The 12,505-nt window shown below is 39.8% G+C and overlaps 1 protein-coding gene across 2 annotated transcripts in view; it reads left to right on the top strand.

Annotated features, from left to right (window-relative positions):
- Window positions 1–7,038, top strand: part of THPO (thrombopoietin) — a 72,329-nt gene extending 65,291 nt beyond the window's left edge. For both annotated transcript variants that reach the window (XM_077292906.1, XM_077292905.1), the window contains exons 3-4: window positions 3,850–3,936; window positions 6,310–7,038. In XM_077292906.1, coding sequence (XP_077149021.1) covers window positions 3,850–3,936; window positions 6,310–6,630 — 408 coding nt within the window. In that variant the 3' untranslated portion in view covers window positions 6,631–7,038. The remainder of the gene's footprint in view (window positions 1–3,849; window positions 3,937–6,309) is intronic.
- Window positions 7,039–12,505: the final 5,467 nt, after the last annotated feature.

The raw sequence follows: 12,505 nt of genomic DNA, 5'->3' as shown, positions 1-12,505 counted from the left end.
AGACAATCCAGGGAGATGGTATCCTTAGGCCTGCCAATTCATCTTTAATATGACCAGACATATCCTGCCAGAAGGTTGCCACCAGGGCTTCTTCAGTCTAAGCCAGCTGTACAGTCAGGGTAAGGAAGCATAATGCATACTGAGCAACAGTGTCCATGCATTGTCTAAGAGTCAAAAGAGATGAGGCAGCTAAGGAGGTGTGGCCTGGTACCTCAAATACCACTTGGAACAACTCCAAGAACTCCAAGAACGTTCCTAAATCGCGGATCTCTGGATCTCCACGCTCCCAAATAGTATTTGCCCAAGCCAGGGCTTGTCCACACAGGAGAAAGATCATGGTTTGGTGCGAATGAAAGAGATGAGCATGGAGAGTGAATTGGATTTAACATTGGTTTATAAAGCCTCTTCTCTTCTTGGGGTCTCCATCGTAGTGGAATGGAAGTGGATGTTAAAGCTTAGCTGCTCTCCCATGAACAGGAGCCTTAGGCAGTTCCCCTGGAGAGGAGGTGAATCCTGAGGAAAATTTGCCTGTCACGGATGAGGTGCAGGATAGAGTGGAAACTGAGGTGGACAAATCCTGCAGCTGAGTTCCCACCACATTGATTCCCTGCATCAGCTGGTCTTGGTGCTCACATTGAGAGTGGACCTCCTCATACAGGATTAGTACATTAGACTTGGAGATTCTGGGTCCCAATTTGTCATCACGTTTATAGCTTGAACTTACTATGATGGCAGTGGGACTGGACCAAGTGCACCACTGGCCAGGTTTACACTGGAGGGGCATTACTAAGTGACTACCTGGTCTTTAATAGAGCCTCTGATGGTGAGGATAGACTTGGGGAGTCCCCAGGTGCCACTACAGGGCTGTGCCCGGTCCTACAGTAGTTGACTTGTGGGTCAAGGCAGAAATGTGAGGCATAGAAAACAAAGACAGAGATGTGGTCAGACTGTCTGAGGTCAGGATGGGAAGCACAGGTTCAAAATATGAAGCCGGGGTCAGGAGCGGAGTAATCAGACAAAATGGCTAAACAAGCCAGGTCAGTAACAGGAAAGACAAAACAAAAAAGCACCTTAACAGATTGCTAGAGATGAACAGATACTAGGAACTTAAGTTCAGGCAAGGTGTGGATGGAGGAGCTGACTAATATACCCCCTGCTGATAGGGGGTAGGCTAGGGAAGCAAAACTTTGAAAGACACTGCAGGTTAAATTCCTGCAGAGTCTGGTTGCACCTCACTATAGCCAGGTGGTGGCTCTCCTGCAACAGGTGAACGCAGCAGTGCTGGGAGTGCTGCAAAAGGAGGTTCAGCACCATTACCTGACACTGGGAGAAGCAGAGAGGCAAACACAGTGAGTAGAATGGAGCTGAGAAGGCGTGTGAGTTCCAGGCATGGCAGTGACTTTTATGCATAATGCACCTCAGCACTCTGCAACCCGGCTTTGTAACTTTACGAGGACTGCCATTTAGTGGCTGATTTGCTTGTTGCTTCTAAATTCTTCTGCTTTTGAGTACTACCTCTCAAAGTTGATTGTGGAATTTTTAAGATGGAAGACATTTCCCAACTGACTTGTTGCCAGAGTGGCACAGTATTAGACTATGTTCACACGTTCAGTATTTGGTCAACATCATTTTACATCAGTATTTGTAAGTCAAAATCAGAAGTGAAACAATCAAAGGAAAAGTATAATAGAAGCATGTACACGACTTCTGCATTTTTCACCCTCTTTTGGTTAGGCTTACAAATACTGATGTAAGATACTGACAAAATACTGAATGTGTGAACGTCTTACTGTACCAAGCTAAAATTTGTGAGCTCTTTATAATGGCACATTCTTTATGTGCTTTATGTTAAATAGCCATGGCAATCGGACTGAGTGAAAAATCTGACTTCAATGTAATCAGTGTGTCCCAATATGATTGTCCTTATATTGTGATTTTGGAGTATTCTTTCCTAAACACATTGTGGACCTAATAGAACTTGGAGAAAAGCTGTACAAAGTTCATGCCCTTTGCACTAAAGTTCACCTGAGCTTCACATAAAAGCAAAAATACCTACCGTTTTACTACTTTGTTCTTGCATTACCACAGTATTATAGATCACAGGCTATTTTTCAGGAAAAAAAAGACATCTTTACCCCTTTTATCAAATCATTTCATAATATATTTTTCTTAAAACGGTTATATAATAATTTCAACTTACTGTATCACCTATCTCCACTGATCACAAGAACATGCTTACCAAATCCCCAGTATAAATGGAAGAGGGATCAAATACGCACTGCCTGTCCATTTACTCTCCACATCTCTTGGAAATCTTTGTCAGTCCCTTAGCCTTAGCTGCTTAGCTGCTCTATTCACGCCATTGAATGAGATGTCTTGAGATCGAGGGGGTCTCAGGAATCAGCAGCTGCCTTTCAAAAAGTGAGACTAAAGGTACCTTCACTCTAAACGATATCGCTAGCGATCCGTGACGTTGCAGCGTCCTGGATAGCGATATCGTTGTGTTTGACAGGCAGCAGCGATCAGGATCCCGCTGTGAGATCGTTGGTCGGAGAAGAAAGTCCAGAACTTTATTTCGTCGCTGGATCTCCCGTAGACATCGCTGGATCGGTGTGTGTGACACCGATCCAGCGATATCTTCACTGGTAACCAGGGTAAACATCGGGTTACTAAGCGCAGGGCCGCGCTTAGTAACCCGATGTTTACCCTGGTTACCAGCGTAAACATAAAAAAAAAACCCACATACTCACATTCTGGTGCCCGGCGTCCGCTTCCCTGCACTCCTCCTGCATCCTGTGTAAGTGCCGGCCGTAAAGCAGAGCGGTGACGTCACCGCTCTGCTCTGTGGGAGATGCCGGAGATGTTCGGCGCTGACACAGGATGCAGGAGGAGTGCAGGGAAGCGGACGCCGGGCACCGGAATGTGAGTATGTGGGGTTTTTTTTTACGTTTACGCTGGTAACCAGAGTAAATATCGGGTTACTAAGCGCGGCCCTGCGCTTAGTAACCCGATGTTTACCCTGGTTACCAGGGGACTTCGCATCGTTGGTCGCTGGAGAGCCGTCTGTGTGACAGCTCTCCAGCGACCACACAACGACTAAACAGCGACGCTGCAGCGATCGGCATCGTTGTCTGTATCGCTGCAGCGTCGCTTAGTGTGAAGGTACCTTTAGTGAAATACGTGCATAGGCATTTGAGAGGTAAATTGAGTAGTTGATCAACTGGACTGGGCTGCTTGGAGGTGGCAATTTATATACTGTAGAGAAGTAAAAAAATGCCTTTACATTTTTCTGATTATCTAACTGATGTGACTACAGTAGTTAAATAAGTTTCAAAATTTGATTAAATCTTCTCTTTATTTCTCTTTATTGACAATAAAAGAGTAACATTAAAATGTAAACCCTCTGGGCAGCTGTACCACTAGATGTAGATTTTGCTGGAGTGTTGTATGTTGACCATATCGTTTAGCTTGGAAGAACTACAGTACATACTGGATCCTCTGCAAAAACACATACATCTTGGAAGAGTTATAAGCCTTTGGCTAATTTTGAAGGGCATACTGCTATTTTGAAAAGTATTTGTAATTGTTCTTTTATATTACCTATTTTACTTTGTATATTATAATAGTTGGGCTTTACTGTATAATATAATGTATGCTCTAATACTTTCAAAATGACCAGGAAAGAGTTTCTAAATTGAGGAAATAAATGAGAAAGTCCCTTGTGTGCCAACTATTCTTTCTTTGCTATTCTAGGTTCTAATTTTCATAGATATAATAGATATAAACATAGACAGAGTATATATACTGATCTTTACTCAATTCTGATCTCATTGTAGTTTTTCTTCTCAGGCACAATGTGAAGACCAGAGCATACTATTTACACCTATTATTATTCCGAATGTTGAAGTTAAAGTTGCACGCTGGAAGAACATGACGGTGAGTGACACAAATACTGACATTTACTACGTTAAGTAAGCAAGACTCAACCTCACCTGGTGCACACAATACCTTGTTAGGTTACTATTATATTCAAATCATTCAGTGCTTGTTTACTGTAGACAAAACACTTGCTAATTGAATTGTTCTATGCTCATATGCTATCATGTAATCGGTAGCACATTTCCTATTTACATTGGGCAATGTGCTGCCAAGACTGATTATTTCTGTCATTGTAGAAATGATCCAATCACCTGATGAATGAGCGTTTTGCTTGTTCGTTGGGTCACTGTAGGACTAACCGGGCCCTCTCCTGTTGAATTCATCAATACTAAAAGAGGCTAATGTATTTTTTGGTCACATGACCATGATGACACCAAAGGTACTTCTACACTTTTATCCTAGGAAACTGAACCAATACTGTAGGACTGGCATTATCAGTGCAGTTTCTGGCTTGTAAAAGCTTGAGACACTTTTGGTAATAGGGGCCTGGGCAATTGCCCAGTTTTTTCTCTCCTTTATTTGCATACAAATATAACTCGGAGTCTCAGCAAAATACAATGTGCTATGTGCTATCAATTCAAAATTTCAAATATACAGTAAATTTATGACACAAAGTGACCAATATTATAAATGCAACATAAAATATAAAATTGTTGCACCTTTCCAAAATTGTGGGTAACCAACTTTGCTTCAAGCATGTGATGATCATTCAAACTCACCTGTGGCAAGAAACAGGTGTTCATAATATGAAAATCACAGCTGAAGCAAGATAAAAAGGGGAGTAGTTGACTCAATCTTTGCACTGTCTGTGTGTGCCACACTAAGCACTGAGAACAGAAAGAGGAGAAGAGAACTGTCTGAGGACTTGAGAAACAAATTAGTTGAATAATATCAACAATCTCAAGGTTACAAGCCCATCTCCAGAGATCTTGATGTTCCTTTGTCCCCTGTACGCAACATAATAAAGAAGTATACAACCCATGGCACTGTAGCTAATCTTCCTGGATGTGGACGGTAGGGAATAAAAAACTGCAAGACAGTTCGGATGGTGGATTAGCAGCCCAAATTAAGTTCCAAAGAAATTCACGTTGTTCTGCAACCTCAGGTTACATCAGTGTTACATCAGTGTCAGCGCAAACTATCCATCAAAATTTTAATTAATGCTATGGCAGGAGACCGAGGAGGACCCCACTGCTGACACAGAGACTTAAACTTTAGCAAACTCTAGTCTAGCTTTTTTATGTGAGTAAGCCAAAATCTTTTCGGGAAAGCGTCTTGTGGACAGATGAGACCAAGATAGAGCTTTTAGATAAAGTGCATCATTCTACTGTTTATCCAAAATGGAATGAGGCCTACAAAGAAAAGAACACAGTACCTACAGTCAAATATTGTGGAGGTTCAAAGATGTTTTGGAGTTGCTTTGCTGACTCTGGCACTAGCTGAGCTGACTATGTGCAAGGCATCATGAAATCTGAAGATTACCAAAGGATTTTGGGTCACAATGTAGTGTCCAGTGTGAGAAACCTGGATTTGCGTCCTAGGTCATGGATCTTCCAGCAGGACAATGACTCCAAACATACTTCAAGAAGCACCCAGAAATACATGTAAACAAAGCACTGGAGAGTTCTGAAGTGGCCAGCAATGAGTGCGGATCTAAATCCCATTGAACACCTGTGCAGAGATCTTAAAATTGTTGTTGGTAGAAAACACCCTTCAAAATTGAGAGACCTAGAGCAATTTGCAAACAGTGATCAAAAATTCCAGTTGAGAGTTATAAGAAGCTTGCTGATGGTTATAGGAAACAATTGACTGCAATTTATTTATTCCAAAGGGTGTTCAACCATATATAAAGTTGAGGTTGACAACAATTTTGTCCAGCCCATTTTCGGGGTTTTGTGTGCAATTACGGTATATCCAATTTTCTTTTTTTTCTCTGTTTTTTTATGTTATTGCAATACACACAAAGAAATAAACATGTATATAATAAAACATGTGTAATTGCAATTATTTTCTGGGCGAAATGCACAATTTTCTTGAACAATTTCAAGGGTGCCCACACTTTCGGCCATGACTGTATGTACTCAACAAAATTGAAATAAACATAAAAAATTGTTTTAAATATGGGGTTTGAATAGCATAAAATGTACTGGCTACAAAATTCTCCCTAACCATTAAAGTTAATTCATAAAATTGGAAGGTATGCCTTATTGGTATAGGGGAAACCTGTATTTGTATTTTGTTATTCTGTTAATAATATGCTTTACATTTAGGGAATTACCACATTATAATTTCAAAACCCACATAGAACAATGATAGATTATTTATAAAGGATTAATTCAGCTTTGTTTTTCATTGTTATGTTTTTAACAGGTGTCCCAGCAAGGAAATGAAGTTTTTTCTCACTTAAACCTTTTTTTGAACATCACACAACATGTAAAGATTTCAGCATGTATGTCCCAGCAACTAAAACTACTCACGCGCACTATCAGAGCGGTACAAGGCCTTGTTAATAAGGCATGGAGGCAAGCTAATAATGACACTGATCTTGCTCAAGAAGCATCTTTCGTTCCAACAGATGTACCTTCTACTGTTTCTTTAGATATCAAGGACATTTTTCACAGATTCATCAAACTGCTACAAGGAAAAATAACCTTCCTTTTAAATGGCCTATGTGACGTTAGCTCCAGATGATGGCATCTAAAAAAAAAATAAAAATGTTGCTCGTCAATGGACATGTAACTTCATCTCCACATGCAACAAAAGAGAACATTGGATTGCACTTGGAATTGACAATTCACCAACATGTATATATCAGTTTTATTTCTAGGACTATAAATTGAATAAAATATTTTATTACTCTAGAAATTTTAATTGCCTCTTTAGATTTAGTATCATAAAACAGACAAAAAGGCTTACATTGAATACAAATGAGAATCTTAAAACCTTGTGATTTTGTTGGAAGATGTAAAAGGCCTTTATTGTGCCGTCAGACAATATAGACCACACCGGACAGAAAATACAAATGTGGTTTATTTGAACTCTCTTTTCTTTTCATTGCACTCTATCAAAGGTTCCCCCTGAATACTGTTTTCTTTTGGGATTCAGAGCAAAAAACATATTGTGAATGGCCTCTAACTGTAATACATTAATTTTTATATTTTGGTCTGATATAGAGTTCTTCTTCTTAAGTACTGCTAACTCACACTATCCACAGCACAATTGACCTTTAACTCATAAGAGGTCCTATCACTTGCATAAAAAAGTTATCATAAAATGAAGAAATATATTCACATCAGCTCGTAAATATAAATAGACTTGGGTTAGTTCCCAGATGAACAATAATTGAAGAAAAGGGGATATTCAGCTACCGCAAAAATTAGATATATATTAAAAAAAAAAATCGTTGTATGCTCTAAAAATTAAATGGTGAAAAAATCAAAATACTAGGCATAGTTGTTACGAGCATTGAAAAGCCCCTAATCATAGCAATGAAATAAATGAATGAATGAGCATCTTAAGTACAGTAGGTATGTAAAGTATTCAGACCCCTTTAAATGTTTCACTCTTTGTTTGAATGCAGCCATTTGGTATATTCAAAAAAGTTCATTTTTTTCTCATTAATGTACACTCTGCACCCCATCTTGACTGAAAAAAAAACAGAAATGTACTAATTTTTGCACATTTATTATAAAAGAAAAACTGAAATATCACATGGTCATAAGTATTCAGACCCTTTGCTCAGTATTGAGTAGAAGCACCTTTTTGAGCTAGTACAGCCATGATTCTTCTTGGGATGATACAAGTTTTTCACACCTGGATTTGGGGATCTTCTGCCATTCTTACTTGCAGATCCTCTGTAGTTCTGTCAGGATGGATGGTGAACGTTGGTGGACAGCCATTTTCAGGTCTCTCCAGAGATGTTCAATTGGGTTTAGGCCAGGGCTCTGGCTGGGCCTGTCAAGAATGGTCACAGAGTTGTTCTGAAGCCACTCCTTTGTTATTTTAGCCGTGTGATTAGGGTTATTGTCTTCTTGGAAGGTGAACCTTCGGCCAAGTCTGAGGTCCAGAGTACTCTTGAAGAGGTTTTCATCCAGGATATCCCTATACTTGGCCGCATTCATGTTTCCTTCAATGACAACCAGTCGTCCTGTTCCTGCAGCTGAAAAACACCCCAATAGCATGATGCTGCCACCACCATGTTTCACTGTTGAGATTGTATTGGGCAGGTGATGAGCAGTGCCTGGTTTTCTCCACACATACCACTTAGAATTATCACCAAAAAGGTCTATCTTTGTCTCATCAGACCAGAAAACCTTATTTCTCATAGTCTGGGAGTCCTTCGTGTGTTTTTTTTTTTAGCAATCTCTATGCGGGCTTTCGCATGACTTGCACTGAGGAGTGGCTTCCCTCTGGGCCACTCTGCCCTAAAGGCCCAACTGGTGGAGCGATGCCGTGAAAGTTGACTTTGTGGTACTTTCTCCCTACTGCATCTCTGGAGCGCAGCCACAGTGATCTTGGGGTCTTCTTTATCTCTCTCACCAATTCTCTTCTCCCATGATTGCTCAGTTTGGCTGGACTGCCAGGTCTATGAAGACTTCTGGTGGTCCCAAACTTCTTCCATTAAAGGATTATGGAGGCCACTGTGCTCTTAGGAACCTTGAATACTGCAGAAATTCTTTGGTAACCTTGGCCAGATCTGTGCCTTGCCACAATTCTGTCTCTGAGCTCCTTGGCCAGTTCCTTTGACCTCATGATTCTCATTTGGTCTCACATGCACTGTGAGCTGTGAGGTCTTATATAGACAGGTGTGTGCCTTTCCAAATCAAGCCCTATTAGTTTAATTAAAAACAGCTAGACTCCAATGAAGGAGTAGAAACATGTGAAAGAGGATCACAAGGAAATGGACAGCATGTGACTTAAATATGAGTGTCTGAGCAACAAAGGGTCTGAATACTTATGACCATGTGATATTTCAGTTTTTCTTTTTTTAATATGCAAACATTTCTACATTTCTGCTTTTTTCAGTCAAGATGGGGTGCAAAGTATACATTAATGAGAAAAAAAGGAACTTTTTTGAATTTACCAAATGGCCGCAATGAAACAAAGGGTGAAAAATTTAAAGGGGTCTGAATACTTTCCGTACTCACTGTATCTGAAGTACTTCATGAAACATGTTCTGGTGAATGCCGATATTATGTGTTGAAATCAATCACAAAGAAAGAAAAGAGAAAAAAGAAGAAATGGTCTCACCAAAGATGAAAAACAAATGAAAACCAAACACCAAATCAAAATACAAAAAACTCCCCCCCCCAAAAAAAAAAACCAAAACATATGAATATTAAGCAAGTATAGTATGAAAAACCTTGATAATAATATAATAGATCCATTTTAGAATTAATACCCCTGGGAGCGTGAATCTCCATACACAGGATCCAGTGTGCACAACAAAGGAAGAGCAGTTGATCCTCTCATACCATAGACCACCATATTTGTCGCATCTCTATCATATACCTCCAAAACATGCTGTGATACCCCTGAAAGAGAACATTTGTTTGTATTAGAATTGGCTTTTGCTCCATTAATATGTTCAGAGATGCAGACTCTTATATTATGTATTGTGCATCCAATGTACTACAAATTACAAGTCCTACATGTGACAAGATGCACAAGATGTATGGTGCTACAGTTAATAAACGTTTTTACTGTGAAAGAAGTGACGGTAACAACAGATGTAAAAGAATTGCATTTATGCACTCATCTGCATAAGTCACAATGTAGCATACCACATTTATAACATCCCTTCATGGAGAGCCATGTTTCATTCAAAAGACCTGAATAAGGCTACTTTCACACTAGCTTCGTGCGCTGCACGTCGATATGCGACGTTGCGGCGCACCGACGCTAGCTGTGGAGGCGCCGCACAACGGGGGCAGCGGATGCTGTTTTTCAGCGCATCCGCTGCCCCATTGTGAGGTGCGGGGAGGCGGGGGCGGAGTTCGTTTTTTGGTGGAGACGGTCCAACGCAACATGACGCAACCGTCGCACGACGGTTGCGACGTGTGGCAATGCGTCGCACTGCGTCGTTAATAAAAGTCTATGGAGAAAAAAACGCATCCTGCAAGCACTTTTGCAGGATGCGTTTTTTCTCCAAAACGACGCATAGCGACGTGCAGCGCACGACGCTAGTGTGAAAGTAGCCTTAGTAATTGGTGACTGATAATTAGACAGTGATCTAAACTTCCTAGCAATGTATGTAGAAGTTTAGATAATTTGGAATCCTGATCGAGAAGTGGTAAATTCTTTTTTACAGTTGCTACTATAAAGGGGTAACACATGGAGTAAGGAATAGAGAATGTAGAGTGTTTCTGTGATTTTTTAACATAAAAACAATCATGTCTTGTCTCTGTTGACACCAATAGATATTGCTCTATTGATTTACGCATGTGTATCACCAAACTGTGTACTTGGGATTTTTTAATTCCTCTAGGCATTATATTTTTACTCAAAATTCCCCAAAAATTGTTTTCAGGAAATTGTGTTGAAAAATATGAGACATGCTTGTTAATTTTGTGAGATTAATCCCTTAAGGACCAAGCCACTTTTCACGTTATGTACGTTAATGACCAAGCCTCATTTTACCATTCTGACCACAGTCCCTTTATGAGGTAATAACTTTGAAACACTTCCATACATCCCAGTGATTCTGAAAACGTTTTTTCGTAACACATTGTACTTTAAGTTAGTAGTAAAGTTTGGTTATTATTACTTGCATTTATTGGTGAAAATATTGAAAATTTGACAAAAAAAATGGAAAATATCAACATTTTCAAACGTGGAATTTTTATGCCACCAAACCAGATAGTTAAATCACACAAAATAGATATTTACTAAATGTCTACTTCATGTCAGCATTATTTTTGAAAGATTACTTTTTTTTGTTAGGAAGCTATAAAAGTTAAAGTTTATCATCAATTTCTCATTTTTCCAACAAAATTTTCAACACCAATTTTTTTCAGGGACCACTGTACATTTAAAAAGTGAACCCATCAACATGCTTAAAACCACATTCGTTACGTTTATTAACTCTTTAGATGCTTCACAGGAACTAAAGCAAAGTGGAAGGAAAAAATGATCATTTTATTTTTTTCCCACAAAAATGTTGCTTTAGCTCAAAATTTTAAATTTTCACTAGGGTAGTAGGAGAAAATAAACCATACAAATTGTTGTGCAATTTTTCCTGAGCACACTAATACCCCATATGTGATGGAAAACTACACCCCTCAAGGAATTTATCTAGAGGTTTGGTGCACATCTTGAACCAATGGAAGTTTAAATATTGACACCTGTTTTAATTATATAACATTGAGCCGTGAGGAAAAAAAAGGCATTTTTACCACGATAAATTTCATTTTTACCACTAGATTTTCACAAAGGGAAATAGGTAAAAAAAATTGCATAATTTGTTACACAATTTTGTGTGAATGTGACAATTCCTCATATGTGTCTGTACAGTACTATTTGGCCACACTGCGAGACTTGGGAGGCACAGAGCACTATTTGACTCTTTGAGAACAAATTTTCATAGAATAGTTTGCGGACTCCATATACAGAGCCCCTAAGTGCCAGTAGAGCAGAATCTCCCCTCAAGTGACCCTATTGGAAATAGCACCCCTCTGGGACTGTATCTACAGATGTATTGATGATTTTTCCTGGGTGTTTTGCAGAAATGAGCAGCAATGGATGTTGCTAAGTAAAAATGCAAATCCTCCATTGTAGTGTCCAGTACATTGTAGTGCTCATACATTGTGCCCAGCTCATACTTCTGGAGACATGCACTCCATAAATTAAATAGGCTCTTCTTGCTACAATAATGCCAAACATGTGGACACTAACTGTGATTTAGGCACACTGGGGCTCAGGAGGTTGAGGTATTTTGATTTGGGAGCGCAGATTTCGCTGGATTTCTTTTTTAGGAGCCATGTCACTTTTCCAGAGACTTAGTGCTACCAGTCATGTGTTCACCCCTTATATTTCTGTAAACAGGTGACAAACTTGAGTGTGGCTTATTTTTTGTGGGTTGAGTAGAAGCTTTTATTTTTGGCATTTGGGGGTACAGAACATTTTAAGTCAGTTCACATTTATCCTGTGCTCTACACTGAGCACTTACATCGAGGTTTCCATCTAAATCTACAAAATATGTGATTCAGCAGAAACCCCCAAGGGATCCATTCACTAATGTGGCAGCAGAAATACACTGTATTCTGTGTGGATTCTGTTCAGTGGTGTCTATCTTTTAAGTGGTGCAATAAACTGTGGCCGGCCGCTTTTTTATTCACACTTAAAAGACGGGCACGGCCAGATGTAGTCCTGTCACGGGTGTGTCAGATGCAACAGACTGTCGCTCTGCATCTGGCTGCAGAAGGCCTCTACGTTTGGCGTTACAGATGCATCCTTAATCGTTCTGACTCTTGGACCCAGAGGCAATCTCCCTCTGGCTCTAGTTGACACACCTGGACTTGGGGAGTTTATAAATCCCCAATCTGCTGCAGAGTGTTGCCAGTGATAT

The sequence above is a fragment of the Ranitomeya variabilis genome, chromosome 2 (genome assembly GCF_051348905.1).
Source record: "Ranitomeya variabilis isolate aRanVar5 chromosome 2, aRanVar5.hap1, whole genome shotgun sequence".
NCBI classification, from domain to species: domain Eukaryota; kingdom Metazoa; phylum Chordata; class Amphibia; order Anura; family Dendrobatidae; genus Ranitomeya; species Ranitomeya variabilis.
Note: the sequence above shows the minus strand (reverse complement) of the source record. Positions and strands in the feature narration are given on the sequence as shown.